Genomic DNA, 12,740 nt, shown 5'->3' with positions numbered 1-12,740 from the left:
ACACATGCACACACACACACGCGCACACACACACGCGCGCGCACACACACACGCGCGCGCACACACGCGCACACACACACACACACACACACACACACACACACACACACACACACACACACACACAGAGTCAGGTAACTTATACATTTGTAGCCGAACCAACTGTCACACGTGACCTGGATCTACTAACAGAGCTGACGGGAAATCTCAGTAAGGGCATACTCCCTCCTTGAGCCGACCTTCCACTGTTTCCCCATTCATCCATCAAACTGAAGGCAGACAAAAGGGCCATGGGACAAACCCCCACCCAATCAATGTACATTCATTAAATGCCAGGAGAGGTTTTACAAGTGACCTTTGACTCAACAAGACAGAGGCACTTTCACACACACTCACATACACACACACACACACACACACACACACAAAGTGGTTCTAAGTTCATCCAAACATAAAATCAACATTAAAAATTCACTATGACATTTACTGCAAAAACACTGCCAATGTGTGTCTTTTATTGGAGCTGTGTTAAGTCCTGTTCTTGCTTAACACTTACTTAATTACTTAATACTAGAGGTAAGATGATGTCCTGTCTGGGACTCACTCAAGAGTTTGTAAGAGAGCACCTTCTCTGCACCAATGACAAGTCTGGCCACCGGCGCGCGCACACAAACACACACACACACATGCACACACACACACGCACACGCACACGCACGCACGCACGCAGACACAGACACATAGACACACGCATGCTCACACAGACACAGGCGCAGGCACAGGACGCAGGGACAAGACACAGGCACACAGACACAGGCACACAGACACAGGCACACAGACACAGGCACACAGACAGGCACACAGACACAGGCACACAGACACAGGCACACAGACAGGCACACAGACAGGCAGGCATCAGCGCACATGTTTGTCTTCAGTGCTTATTAAGGACTTCCCACTAGCTTCCATTGTACATTAAATGTGAATAATCTAAAACCATGACCACAACTGAGAAGCATGTTTTGTTTAAACACAATACAACGAGAACTTAACCAACCCACACCACACTCATGCACACACATACACAAACACACACACATACACAAACACACACAGACAAGCACAAACACACACACACACACACACACAAACTACTTCTAATCCAATGGCCCACTACCCTCACAGCCACTCATACTCTCTCTTTCTTGCGTGTCCATGACTAAAAGCTCCTCCAGGGCATATCTCTGCACACCTCGCCCCTGTTCCCTCTAGGACACACACACACAAACACACACACACTCTCTACGCCTCTCTCGCTTGACTAAGCATACACACGCGGTCCCCCAAAGAGTCCACCCCCTCCATCTCTCCTCTGCTCTCCACACAGCTTGCTTCACTCAGTCAAGCAAAGCAGGGTAGAGGGATCCACTTCAAGCCCCTCAAACCAGAACATTACACTGGTTTCCCCAATATACAACAGCTCCTCTCTGGTCATGAGCCAATCAGAATACTGACAGAGAAGAAATCTGACTGTCTGATTTCCTATGCGAGTCAGTGGGTGGAAATTCCACAGCTACACACGGCAGTATTTTAATCTCTTGGCTAAGAGAAACAATTTGAGCCACTTCACGTTGCATAAAACAAGTTTTCTGTGCTCAGTTTTTGCAAATGTGTGTGTGTATGTGCATACATCTGTGATTTGTAAGTGAATGAAAAATACGACTGAGACAGACAACAATATGAAGGACCTAATTTCCGATGCCATGACCCCAGAAACCTCTATTGCTATTCTGTTGGTTACATTTGGTCTTCACAATGACAAGAATCCAAATCACGGCACGTATATAAAAAATAAAGCAAACAACCACCACCACCACCCCCACCCCTCCAAAACCTGCAACAAATCGTCCTTAGAGCTTTACGGTTAAGTGTATGTTGAAGCAGAAAGCAGTAAGAAGCAAAGTCTGTCAGTCTGCTGCTCTCCTTACACATGGACGCAGGAGAGGCAGAGTAAGTACCGTCGCCCTGGGACGGGGACGCACCATTGACTCCCTAACAAGGACCTATAACAGCTGTCCCTCTCTCTCTCTCTCTCTCTCTCTCTCTGTCTCTCTCTGTCTCTCTCTGTCTCTCTCTGTCTCTCTCTCTCTGTCTCTCTGTCTCTCTCTGTCTCTCTCTGTCTCTCTCTCTCTCTGGCTTTGTGTGTGTGTGTGCTTGTGAGAGAGAGACTTAGAGAAGATAAAACATTTTCTCATAATACATGAAAGACGCACAAAACCAAACACACATATAGGTACATGCTCATTTACACTCACAAACACACACACACACACATACACACACACACACACACACACACACACACACACACACACACACACACACACACACAAAGACCAGGTCTCCCACAGTCCGCCTAACAGACGTCTGACACAGCTGAAAGAGCAAAGCCTGGCATTGAGCCAACGCTGAACCAAGTAACAAAACCTCACAACTCCAGCCCAATATGCCTGTCCCTTCAGCGGCTCATCCAGCCACTTTATGTCTCTCTCTCCCCCCGCTCCTTTGCCTGTCACTCTGCCTCTCCGTCTGTGGCGTAAGTGCTGCTTTTCTCCTACCGGATGGTTGTAAAACAGAGCTCAGAGTCAATGCAGAGCAGACTTCTCCGCAGAGCAGCAGACTGGAGCCCACTTGAGTCTACCCACAGACGGAGCACTGTGCCTGGACACAGACACACACGGAAAGCCCCTGCTTAACCGTGGAGCTGTGCTTCCTATCTTAGCCCTTTTCTGCCAAGTGAATGACTCACACCAACAGAGATAGCATAAACATTCACACACACACAAACAAATATGTATAGAAATAGATACATTTAATGAATACACTGTTGAATGCACAAACAAACAGACATGAACATGAAATGCTGGGTAAAAAAAGAGCCAAAGAAAGATGAACACACAGACAGGAAGAAGAGATTGTCCTTACCATGCTTTCGCTGATTCTGAGAAGAATGCTGTTCTCCCACGCGCACACTGACACACACACACTCACACACACACATGCAGTCAACAGAGAAGCAAGAGAGGGGAGACAGAGAGAGAGAGAGAGAGAGAGAGAAAAAGAGAGAGAGGGAGAGAGGGGAGAGAGAGAGAGAGGGAGAGAGAGAGGGAGACTAAGAGAGAGCAAGACTGAGCGTGTAGGAGGGAGAAAAAGAGGAGCAGAGAGAGAGAGACAGCGAGAGAAATGGAAGACAGAGCGTGAAGTGGAGGATGAGTGAACATCATGCATAAAGCCATATGTGTGTGTACATTCACTGGAGTGTAATCATGGTCCCCCTTCTTTCATTATCAGATCAACAGTGAGCTAAAGGAACTGGACAAGCAGCAAAAGAAATGAGAGGGGCAAAAAAGGGTGCTGAGAGAGAACTGTGAGAGAGCTGAGAGAGAGGAAATAACAACAACCACAGATGCTCAATGTATGAACAGAGAGATCAAGAAAAATAAGCATTTTTATTCTAACCAGGACTTCACACCTCTTACAGTGAAACGTCAGCAACTTTTCAGCTGAACTGAAATCAACTGAACTGAACTGATCTGAATCAAACTGAACTGAGTTAAGTAGACATGAATCAAGAGAAAGACACAGGAGAGAGATAAATCACAGATGAGAGAGAGAGGGGGGGAGAGAGAGAGTGAGAGAGTGTGTGTGACAGATGGAAGCTCTTTTCCTTGTTCACATTAGGAAATCACTAACAGCGCAGCCTGTTCCCCAAGAGTAGACCAGCTGGCCCTTTCTAAGTGTGAGAGCATGTGTGAGGATGAGTGAGCGTGCATGTGTAAGGATGAGTGAGCGTGCATGTGCGTATGTGTATGTGTGTGTGCGTGTGCGTGTGTGTGTATGTGTGTGTGAATGAAAGAGACAGAGGACAGACACTTCCTCTCAGGCAGCACATCCCTCTTTACTCACTGTGGACAGATCTGCCTGATACTCAGGCTAAGACTATGCACTCAGAGTGTCATGAAAGAGTGAGAGAGAGTGTGAGAGAGAGAGAGAGAAAGAGAAACAGAGAGAGAGAGAGAGAGAGAGAGAGTAAGAGAGTGAGAGAGTAAGAGACAGTACTTTAATGTGCATTAAAACTATTACCTCTGTGCTTAATCCGCTCACGGAGCAAAGAAATAGCTTATATAACAGCTGGATGCTTTACTGAAGAAATGCTGGCTTCTGTGTGTGTGTGTGTGTGTACGCACATGTGTGCATGTATATATGTGCGTGTGTGTCCATTACCCAACCCGTACACTCTTGTGCATTGCCTCAGGCTTCTCTACCTGATACATATGCATGGCTAAGGTTTTTAATCAGGCTTTGCTTTCAGTCATGGACAACCCTGTCCCTTTCCCTTTCCTTCCCTGTGATCACTCTCTATCAAATCAGCTCCAGCCCAGTTTTATTAACATTCCACATACACAACACTGTATGCTCCACACTCATAAATTCTCTACAGAGTGACAATGAATGAGAGGGTCGCCCCCTCTCTTTTACAGGGCTTTCAAATTTCTGCAGCACAGCGCACTCAGTCTCTCTCTCTCTCTCTCTCACACACACACACACACACACACACGCACACACACGTACACACACGTACACACATATACGCAAACACACAAACACAAACAGCAGGAGCTGGCCTATGTATATGCATGTGCGCGCAGAACCAAACACACATAATCAAATGTGAAAGACAAATTCCAGCAGTGGTGCCTATTGCAACTCCATACATATTAGATCAAAACAAAAACTTGACATTTACACAAACAAGCTGCTAAACATATTCTCTCTCTTTCCCCCAGTATGTCATGCTGTGTTGGTGGGGCTGAGGTCTGGGTGAACTGGCTGCCATCAGCAGAAGCGGGGCCAACCGAGAGGTCAAATCCACAGCAGGGGATCAATCTCGGAGCTCAAACAAAGCTCTGCTCCAACCTTACATACACACAGCATCTACCTTACACACACACACACACACACCCAGCATCTACTGTACACACACACACACACACACACGCATGCACACTCACTCACTCACTCACACACACACCCAGCCTCTTCTTTAGAAATGAACACCCAGCCTGATAGATATACACAAGACTTTTACCAACACACACATACATATATAGCATCAGCCTGAAAGACATACCGCATTGATCTGGCAGATACAGTCAAACATACACACACACACACACACACACACACACACACGCACCCCTGTATATTTAAACTTTGAACACACAGTTACACCACTATATGCAGGTACAGCATCACACAATCCTCATGCCCCTCATTCAGTAGTGCACTGTATAAAATCCATTTAGAAAATATTTTGCTGTGAAGACTGAAGTTGCATTACTTACTATGTCCAGCAGAGGGAGATAAAGAAAGGCTAATGCTACAGCTCTGCTCCACACTTCTGATTTCATCTCCACACATTCTCTAATTTACACTGAGGCTCATTACCTATACATGAAAACCTTTCCCCGTGTGAAAGTAACTTTTGTCTCTGCTCACCCAGGTCCACACTGGCATTCTCATACTTACAGACATCTATATAATACATTTTCTCTCAAACACACACACACACACACACACACAGATGAAACCATGATAAAATAAATACACTGAGGAAAAGAAAAAAAAACGGCCTCTAAGTTGGGTCCAACAAGTACTCCATATAACATGCACATATCTTGTATTCTTCACCCACAACACAAACATGCTGACTCTCAAAGGACGGAGCAAAGTTCAGACAGTTATCCATTATACCAGATGCTTCGCCAATTTAATATAGCACCACCTGTCACTTAAACATGAGATGAGAATGTGATTGTGGTATATGACATGACACAGTTTAAAAAAGAAAATCAACAGTCCAATCAGAGAATAGGAGAGAGGGCCACAACCCCCTGAGTATTCCAAGAACTGCACTTAACATTAAGCTTCTCAACAGACTGAGGCAACAAGCTGGAATCACAGGAACCAGCGCAAATACAGAGAGAGACAGCACAATTACTACACTTCACCTGCACACATATTTAAGAACCATTAGCACATTTATGTGAACCGACGAGAACATAAAAAAGAAAAAAAAATCTTTCGTGTCATTATTATTGAGTAAGCACCTGCAACACATTGATCAAAAAACACAAATAGGAATCCAGCCAATCAGATCAGAAGAAGCTCCATGTAAAAACTTTGGTTTTCCTTTGTCTTGGCCCAATGGTGGAGCCCCCTGCTGTCAGAAATGGAATGCGCAGTATTAAAGCAGCGAATGAGGTGAGTCGGGGCAGGGGGGGGGTGGGGCGGGGCAAGATGTTGACATCACAGTGGACAGAGCTTTTGGAAAAGACAGACAGCATGACAGACAGACCTGGAGAGTGTGTGTAGAGAGGGAGTGTGTGGAGGAGAGAGGGACATCTTACTTTGGGCGTGGGACAGGAGGCAGTTGAGAGGCGGGACTGCTGTGCACGAGGCGACTCAGAGGGTGTGGTACTGAGAGAGGCTGTGTCCCGTGGCAACACCTGCACACCTCGCGAAATAATAGAGTCTGGAATCTGCCAGAGAGAGAGAGAGAGAGAGAGAGAGAGAGAGAGAGAGAGAGAGAGAGAGAGAGAGTGTGTATCACAGCTACGTGCAGATATAGCATGCTTCAAACTAATTGATTAAAACAGGAAAATACAGAATTTGCATGAACCCCCTACATTGCGTGCATACACTTGCAACTCCTTCAGATCACTACAAATAATCTGGCAAGACAGGCATTTTGCACACTGCTCATTAAATAAGACCCATGTATATATTTGGAGTGATGCTGAATGACAGGGGCTTCAAGCTAACATTATCTTAAAGACAGGATGCCTATAGCTTCAGTCCAAGAGGCTTGTTTCAGTTCTCCAGCAGGAGGAATCGACTGGGATAAGCCAGAGTTGAATGCAGAGGCAATTGAATGCCCCTAAGATTGAGCCAGCAGTCCAGGGATCTTCCACAGCTGCTCTGGGCCTTTAGTGTAACACTAATTAACACTGGGGCTAAAGCAGGCCTGTACTGGGTAGAGAACAGAACCAGCTCTTCCTTAATTACCTAGCACAGGCTAACTGTGCGCTAATGATAACGCTCGCCTCAGCCTTGGCCTTTCCTACAGAGAGTGTTCCCGATGGAATACACACATGCTCTCATCCACTTACGCATGCTTTTCCTCTGCCCTTCCTGACCCTATCAGAACCACACTGTACACTGAGCTGATAGGAGAGTAAGAAACAATAGTTTGGCAATTAATTACATGTGCTTCCAAAACCTGGCAATGTCGCCACTGTTCCTGATCACTTTCACTTTGTCCTATGTGAATATCAAAGAAGCTCCCAAAAGCGTGAGTGTTTACCCATATAAAAAAAGTGTATAAGCCCCTGTGGCTCTGAGGTTTTTTTTTTTTTTTGATGAACCAATCTGAAGAATTTATTAACGACCTATGACAGAGCGGAATGGGAGGATGAGGGCGGGACAGTGGATAGGTGCGACCTACCATCTGGTCTCCACAGGAACAGGTGAAATGAGGAGGAATGTTTGTGGGAGGGACGAGGCCAGGCAGGAAATGCCCACCTTTCGCCATGACAACAGCGTGGTTGGGATGAGACTTCATACTCTGATGATGAACATGACCACAGATCAGGAAGAACACAACATGTTCGTAACATGGTTTATGTACACAAACATGGATGGACGCACACACACACCCACGCGCGTGCGCAAATGCACACCCATACATTTAATTACAAGACTGAAGAGCTGACATGGCGGTGAAAGGAGCAATGTGAAGGGATTAATGCTAGTCAGATTAGGATTAGACAGATTAGCCTCAAGCCTGAAAATGTAACTAAAAGTCAATCGGGTTAGTCTCCTAACCCGACTAACAGTGACATTAGTGATGAGACAGACAAGCGTCCACCACAGTAAGTTGGGATCAAGTCTGATTTGTAAGTGAAATGTTTAGCGGTAAAATCAGTTTAGCACACGAAGCTAACATTGGTTTTTGCATCCACTCGTGTACCTTTGCAGCGATGGCAGCCGCCGTGATGTGCGAGGAGCCGCTGTCTTCAGTGGACGCCACACCACTGTCCTTCTTCTCCTCATCCTCTTCCTCACACTGCACTCCCTTGTCCTCGGTCTGTTTGTGGGGGCTGGTGGCGGGCGGAGGAGAAAGGGGAGGTGGGGGTGAGGGCAGGTCCTCCAGAGCGTCATGGACCTCTTTCACCTTTACCACTGCATCCCGCAGGAGATCTATAGCATGAGGCAGGGCTGGCAGGATAAACTGGAAGCACTCCTAAAAAAGAAGAGAGAGAGAGAGAGAGAGAGAGAGAGAGAGAGAATTTATGTGTTCATGCTTAACATGCAATATTATTGTTTGTTGGACCGCACTGCGGACATAGCTGTCCAAAGACTTTCCATGAAGGCCAACATACTGTACATTGTTGTTATAAAGGTCTTATAATGCAGGGCACAACTGCATTAGCACAAGATGCTAATGTTTATAGCTGTGCTGGCAACCAGCCCCATGCTTATTCTCGGCGCAATGTTCCAACAGCAAACGTCAGCTCCAAATATACCTGTATTAGAATGACCCTGAGGCTGACCTACTGACACTGTCTTTGGTAGAAGCCAAAACACAGTCTTACATCATCAGTTCTCAAGAGTTAACGTTTGATAAGAATGTTAAGCTGACACTTAACATGGCCGTCCTAAAACAGTCTAGGCATCGTGGTTAAGTGTTTCTGACAAAGACGTTAATAACCATAAAAGAACATGACTGAAGGATAGAGAGTTAGTTGTATGGAGGTCAAAGAAAGGTCAGATTTTTTTTTCTCTTTTTTTCTTCTCTGTCCAGTTTTGATCATCCTTTTACACTTGATGGGGCTATTCAAGTTTAAAATGAAAATCAACAATGGGTGACATGAAATACCCACTGGCAATTCTGCGTCCCCTCTTTGTAAGTCAGCTTGTCCATCCTTGGATGGCTTCGCCAAGTGTGTGTGTGTGTGTGTGTGTGTGTGTGTACGTGTATGGATGTGTGTGTGTGACGTGTGTGTGCGTGTGTGTGTGTGTGGTCTGTTTTGTGGCACCTACATTGCACTGATATGGTGTGACATCAGACAGCACCAGACGCCAAGCTGACAGAGTGACGGACGGAGCAGACAGACAGGCCGGACAGGAAAGGCATGAGGGTGTGTGTTAGTTTTGTCACATTAAAAACGCCCGCTGACAGCCTTATGTCATCCTTGTTTAGCCTCAGTGGGAAGCAGAGGAATCCTATAGCCAACTGCCTGGTCCTCACCAAGCCAGTCAAGTGACCTGAAGAGTCCTGGTCAATTTCCAATGTGCTCTGTTTTACTATGTGCTGCCAGCTAATTGGATAGCCTCAGTCTAATTGCCTCTCCAATCTTGCCTTCCCAACAAATCAGCATAGTGCACTTCCCAACAGCTCGAGGCCATAAAAAAGGCCCATACTGCTCTCCAGATGCCCTTTTTCCATAGAATCTGTCAGATTACAGTAAACTCATGTTCAGTGTTCCTCTTATTTCCATACTATATAGAGAGATTAATTTTATGTACAAAGAGTAGCACAAAGGGAATCTGCAGGTGGAAACATTTTCAGGGTTCCTTGTGATGACGGGTTCCTGTGATAAGTTAAACTGCTGTTCTAGTATCACAGCAGCGTTGCATTAAAAATCAAAAACTCAGTGTATTTTGGACAAATTACCAAAGAATAGAAGACCAACGTTTTTTTTTCCATGGTAAAGCCATGGAGCTTGCTTGTTTTTTTGTTTTTTGTTTTTTTTCCGAGGCCACTGTATTGTGGTTAGTTGGATTAGGGTAGGAGGTACAGGTGTACCATGATGCAACTAAACAACGAGGTCACTCTCTTTGTTAGGAGGACCTATTGATAGGAGTACTGCCCTCTACTTGACTTTTTGGATATCTCTTTGTTACTGTCCATCAAAAAAACCACCACAGCTAAGCCTTCTGATGTGTTTGGAGGAAGAGAAAAGTTTGTAAGGCACTGGTGCAGGGCTCTTCCTGTCCTCACTGCTAAACACAGGACAGGACCACAGAGAGGAACAGGGCAAAGATCTGCTGAAAAGCAAAGAGGAGGAGGTGTGATGGAGTGAGGAGAAGAGAAAGGAAGGGCACTGCTTTTCTTTAAGGAGGAAGGAAGAGGGAGAGCTGGAGCTGTGCTGGACCAAGCATAAAGGGCTTCTTCAAAGTTTAATCCCCTTATCGGCTCTGAGTTCGGCACTTCAAAGCAGCACCGCGCCAAAGCACTCTATGGCCAGGCCTGATGGGTAATGGAGATTAATGCTACAGCCCTATCACCGGAACTCCCAGGAGAGGTGCTGTAATAGGATTGGCCACTATGTTAACATAGTGAGTGCGAGAGAGGGAGACTGTGTGCGTGTGTGTGTGTGTATGAGTATATAATAAATGGGTATACCCCAGTAGAATCAGTATGAGCCGTGAAAGCACATGGAGTCTTGACAAATAGTCTCTCTGCATCTATATAAATGCATGCACACACCTTACCTGTGAGCCTTTCTTGCTACCAGGCAGATTAATGATGAGAGTCTTCCCTCTGATTCCACACACAGGTCTGTAAGAGCCGAGAACAGTCAACGACCACACAGAACATAGCTTGAGTGATGACTGGTTACAGCTATCATTGTCAACATACACTGCCTGGCCAAAAAAAAAAAGTAGCACACTCCAATATTTCGTTTGACCGCCTGTAGCTTTGATTACAGCACGCATTCGCCATGGCGTTGTTTCGACAACCTTTTGCAACGTCACAACATTTATTTCCGTCCAGAGTTGCATTAGTTTTTGGCTGAGATCTTGCTGGCAACGGGAGAGTCGAACCACTCCGTAAAGACTCTGTGGTGGCCAATTCATGTGTGAAAATGATTCCTCATGCTCCCTGAACCACTCTTTCACAAATTTGAGCCTGATGAACCTTGGCATTGTCATTCTGGAATATGCCCGTGCCATCAGGGAAGAAAAAATCCATTGATGGGATCACCTGGTCATTCAGTACATTCAGCTACTCAGCTGACTTTATTTTATTGCCACATAACGTTGCTGAACCTGGACCTGACCAGCTGAAGAAACCCCAGATCATAACCCTGCCTCCAGAGGCTCCAAATCCAAATGGAGACTTAATGTTTTGGCCAGGCAGTGTATGTGCACGGGCTAAGATTTATTCAAGTATTTATGAAATACAGAGCACATGAAACATAGAGAGAGTGCATTCATGTTACTGAACAAGCCATCATAGTGTGTGTACACAATGTAACTTGATGTAAAAAATGTGTGTTTGCTGTGTGTCTGTGTGTATGTGTACAGGGGTGTGTGAGTGTGTGTGTGCATGTGTGTGCGTGTTTTAATTCACTCACCTGGACAGCATACCCAATGGTGTGACATTGAGGGAGCCCATAAGCATTGCGAGGGCCATCCCTGGAGCCTCACGCTCTATCACCTCTTTAGTCGCCTACAGAGAGGACAGACACACCACACACTCACTGCTCAGCACTGATACTGTACTCACATATACACAGACAGCCAGTACTACCATATTAACAACCCTTAGTCACTACACTTTGACAAAAAAAGTACTCCAAAACCCAGTGCTGCCTGCACTACTACTGTACACTATGATACAACAATACTGATACAACCATAAGCATGATATATTGTCATACAAACACTGTCAGTTCTACACAACACTGACCATACTACAAAACAAATAAAGGACAACATATTATGAAGTCCGGCTGTACTAAATTATCACACTGCAGCTAACAGTGGTCACGCAGCAGACAAAACTAATAATTATCGAACAGAGTGCTTTACCAATACTGACAACAACAGCAAATGATATCGATACTGTATAGTGCAGGCAATGCTACTGCATCCTATAGCTACTACTACTATATTCTATATCGCTATGGATACACTGACTACAATGCATCAAATTCGGCTCTGTTTTTCTGCTCTTGCTCCCTCATTAAAACACACTCTTTTCAGACCCTGACTATTGCTTTGCCCACATGTTTGCGTCTCTTAACTCCCTCCCTGGCTTCAAGGGTGGCAGAGTGGTTGACACTCTACAGTCCCTCTTCCATCCCAGCAGGCCACAGACAGCAGCAGAGCAAAGACACATGGGAGGGGAGAATGAAAACAACAGGGCAAAAAGCAGTGGGTCTGAACCCAGCTTTGACAATGGCCGACGTCCTTCAGTTGAATGACACTTCAAACATGCATATTAGTAAAGAGAAAAAGCAGAGAAGGCATCAGAATTCAGAAAGACAAATGTCATGGTTCCACAGCACAGCCAACGGCCTGCATTAATGCCCACGAGAGTCATCCAGGGCAGCCTCATGTGCACGCACGCACACACGCACACACTTGCACAAACACACCTCACACACTTATGCAAAAACACTCTGAAGTGAGCACACATGCAAGTAAACACACACAAATGCAACCACACATGCAACCACATGTATAAGCGCACAGAAACACACACAAACGTATCCCCCAAACCCACACTAACACATACACAGATCTGTTCTCATACACGCACACACTCATCAGTGCAGTTTGAAAGCATACACACATTCACAGAGGGCCTTACTCTCACTTCAAGA

General features: G+C 45.6%; 1 protein-coding gene across 2 annotated transcripts in view; it reads right to left on the bottom strand.

Moving 5' to 3' along the window:
* Positions 1-12,740, bottom strand: part of gphna (gephyrin a) — a 46,385-nt gene that overhangs the window by 14,473 nt on the left and 19,172 nt on the right. Inside the window, exons 5-9 of one of the 2 annotated variants that reach the window (XM_030786344.1) lie at positions 11,487-11,581; positions 10,621-10,687; positions 8,093-8,365; positions 7,568-7,687; positions 6,471-6,602 (exon numbers count right to left, since the gene is read on the bottom strand). In XM_030786344.1, the coding sequence (XP_030642204.1) occupies positions 6,471-6,602; positions 7,568-7,687; positions 8,093-8,365; positions 10,621-10,687; positions 11,487-11,581 (687 nt within the window). The remainder of the gene's footprint in view (positions 1-6,470; positions 6,603-7,567; positions 7,688-8,092; positions 8,366-10,620; positions 10,688-11,486; positions 11,582-12,740) is intronic. The other variant, XM_030786345.1, reaches the window with a different exon arrangement.

The sequence above is a fragment of the Chanos chanos genome, chromosome 10 (assembly GCF_902362185.1).
Source record: "Chanos chanos chromosome 10, fChaCha1.1, whole genome shotgun sequence".
NCBI lineage: Eukaryota > Metazoa > Chordata > Actinopteri > Gonorynchiformes > Chanidae > Chanos > Chanos chanos.
This window is presented reverse-complemented; position numbering and strand designations above follow the sequence as displayed.